At 45.0% G+C, this 2985-nt stretch overlaps 1 protein-coding gene across 4 annotated transcripts in view; it reads right to left on the bottom strand.

Annotated features, from left to right (window-relative positions):
• Positions 1 to 2985, bottom strand: part of LOC114047084 (interferon regulatory factor 4-like) — a 16854-nt gene that overhangs the window by 5811 nt on the left and 8058 nt on the right. For 2 of the 4 annotated variants that reach the window (XM_027867792.1, XM_027867793.1), the window contains one exon: positions 541 to 930. In XM_027867792.1, the coding sequence (XP_027723593.1) occupies positions 541 to 930 (390 nt within the window). The remainder of the gene's footprint in view (positions 1 to 540; positions 931 to 2985) is intronic. The other 2 variants (XM_027867794.1, XM_027867795.1) reach the window with 1 other exon arrangement.

The raw sequence follows: 2985 nt of genomic DNA, 5'->3' as shown, positions 1-2985 counted from the left end.
TCCTTCCTTCCTTCCTTCCTTCCTTCCTTCCTTCCTTTCTTCCTTCCTCCCTCCCTCTCTCCTTCCCTCTCTTCCTTTCTCCCTTACTCTTCCCCTCATTTCCTTCCTTTCTTTTTCTGTTACTCTTTCCATCCCTTTCTTCCCCTTCCCACTCTCTTTTTCTCTCTCCTTCCCCTCCCTGCTCTCTCTTTCTACTATGACATGATGCCTCTGAAATTTTGTGGGTGAAGTGACATTAACAACAGCTTACACCTTTATATCACTTTAAGTTTTATAAAATTCTACCTTCACAATGGCACTGTAAGGTAGGGAGTAGAAATATGGATCTCCTTTTGGAAACTGAAGCTCAGGGACATACAAGGGGCATGTAAATGGTAGTAAATAACAGAACTTGGACTCAGATACATGCCTTCTGACTGAATTATATCTTACTTCACAAAAAGGGTGTCTTCATCTTCCTGTGCTCCTCTCCACACCAATAACCCTCCTTTACCCCCCAAACTGGACCTTGCCAGTCCCCCCTTCCCACCAGGAGCTTACGATACAGGAACTGCTGGGTGTCCAACAGCTTATAGGTCTTCTCCCTTTCCAATTTGTTGGGCTGGTCACAATGGGGTGCTAGGGGGCCTCGCCAGTAAACCCGGCCCTGGCACTGCCTCTTAGCAAAGACCCCCTCAGGAGCTACCCAGAGCAGGACTCCTCTGTCCAGGTGAGGCAAGAGGCGCTCCAGAATCTGGGTGACAGGTGGGCTGGCCCCTGGCAGAGCTTTAGGTGACGGGAACTGGATCTGCTCCAGCCTGGCAGGGCCATAGAGATGTGGGCTGTCCATGGGCACAGGCTGGGTTGTCAAGCGGCAGCCCTCGGCAGTGTGAGCAATGGCCTCCTTCACCAGGACGTCTCGATAGTACAGACGGATGTGAAGCCAGCAGTCTGAAGTGGGTAATACACGAAATCATCTAAAATCATTTTCTGAGCATTGACTAAACTCCCAGCCCTGTCCAAGGTACTGAGGAGGAGATGGAGACAAAGCTGATAGGTCCTAGCATTCAGGTAATGCACAGTTTAGCTGAGAGACGGAACTCACACGTAGGAAATGGTTAGGTAACAAACCCAGGCAGACTGTGGTCAGGGCCCAGTGAGTGGAACAGACAGTCAGGGTTGTAGAGTAGAGAAGAAATGTTCCCTTTTGAGCTGAGAATAGTCAAGGAACACGGGAAGTGGGATTAGAGTCTGAGCCACACGATCCATCCCCCGATTTTATACTCCCATCCTCTGTTATTTGTCTCCCTGACTAGATGGGGAGCTCTAGGAGGGCAGTGGGTGTTTCATTTCTGTGTCCTCTGTCACAAATAGTTGAACACAGGGTTAGGCACACATTAAATACTCAGTACATACCTACTGCATGAATCAAAAGTAGAGAGACATGGAACAGTCAACAAGTGTTTCTTTTTTTGGGGCGGGGTGGTGAGGCAATTTGGGTTAAGTGACTTGCCCAGGGTCACACAGCTAGTATCAAATATCTGAGGCTGGATGTGAACTCAGGTCCTCTTGACTCCAGGGCCAGTGCTCTATCCACTGCGCCATCTAGCTGCTCCAACAAGTATTGCTTAAGGACATATGTATGCCAGATACCATACCAAGCAGTGGGCACACAAGAAAAGCAAAAAATAGTTCCTTCCCTTAAGGAGTTTCTGTTCTAATGGTGAGACAACATGTAAGTAAATGAGTACATACAAGATATATACAGAGCAAATAGAAAGAAACCTATGGCTAAAGTGATATAGAAAGGCCGCATCTGAGTTGGATATTGAGGAAGGGATGCCAAGAGGAGACAGGAGATGGAAGGCTGAAGAACAACAAATAAGTAGATCACTGAAGCTGGATCATAGAGTTTTCAGAAGGAAATAAAGTGTAAAAAGTTTGGAAACGCAGGAGGGGGACCAGATTATGAAGAGCCTTAAATGTCTAACAAAGGATTTTTGTCTTTGATTGTGAAGATTATAAGAGGTCACTGATCAGATCTGTGCTTTAGGAGAAACACTTTGGCACCTGAGTGGGAAGGCAAATGGCAAAGTAGTAGGACAAGGGGAGCAAGGGATCCAGGAGTAGAGGATAGCGCAGCATTGCAGTGGTTCACCAAAGCATTGAGATTGGAAAGGCAAGTATAGGAGTGACAGCCTGGGAAAAGTATTGAGGGGATGGAGGGATTGGAGGTCCCAGGGACAGAAAATAGGGTTAAAGGTCTTAAGGCATAGGGAAAGTCAGAGATAGGGATAGTGAATGGATTGGGAATTTCATAAATATAGGAAACTCCCATAAGAAGAAACTCCCTCTCTCAGTGCAGGTCAGCACTTTCTCTGCAACTTAATCATCTTAAAGAGTTGCCTAGAGCACTGAAAAAATTAAATGACTTGCCCAAGGTCACACAACCAGTATAAATGAGAGGTGAGACTAGAATCCAAGTCTTTCTGGCTCCAAGGACAATTCTATCCACTATGATAAAATGATTTTTGAGTTCACTGCGCTATAGGCAGGTAGGTGGTACAGTGGATAGAGTGATGAACCCAGAATCAGAAAGACCCAAGTTCAAATCTGACCTCAGATACTTACTGGTTGTATAATCCTGAAAAAGTCACTTAACCACTGCTGCCTCAGTTTCCTCATCTATAAATTAGGAATAATAATAGCATTTACCTTCCAGCATTGTTGTGAGAATCAAATGATATAATATTTGCAAAGTACCTGGTAAATCTTAAAGTACTATATCAATGCTGGCTATTAGTAACATAAAAACATAATGCTTATGGGTACTGGCGAGATTAAGGATATGACCACCTTTGTGTATAGCTGAGGTCAAGCGGAGGAATAGATTATGAGAACTGAATACATTGAGGAAGCGGGAAGTTAGAGTAATTGAGAGAACACCAATATATACATTGAAGTCCCCTAGTGTGAGGTCAGGAGTGAGAATAGAGAGAAAGAGAA

This window comes from Vombatus ursinus, unplaced genomic scaffold, assembly GCF_900497805.2.
Source record: "Vombatus ursinus unplaced genomic scaffold, bare-nosed wombat genome assembly UNPS02014786.1, whole genome shotgun sequence".
Lineage (NCBI taxonomy): Eukaryota > Metazoa > Chordata > Mammalia > Diprotodontia > Vombatidae > Vombatus > Vombatus ursinus.
Note: the sequence above shows the minus strand (reverse complement) of the source record. Positions and strands in the feature narration are given on the sequence as shown.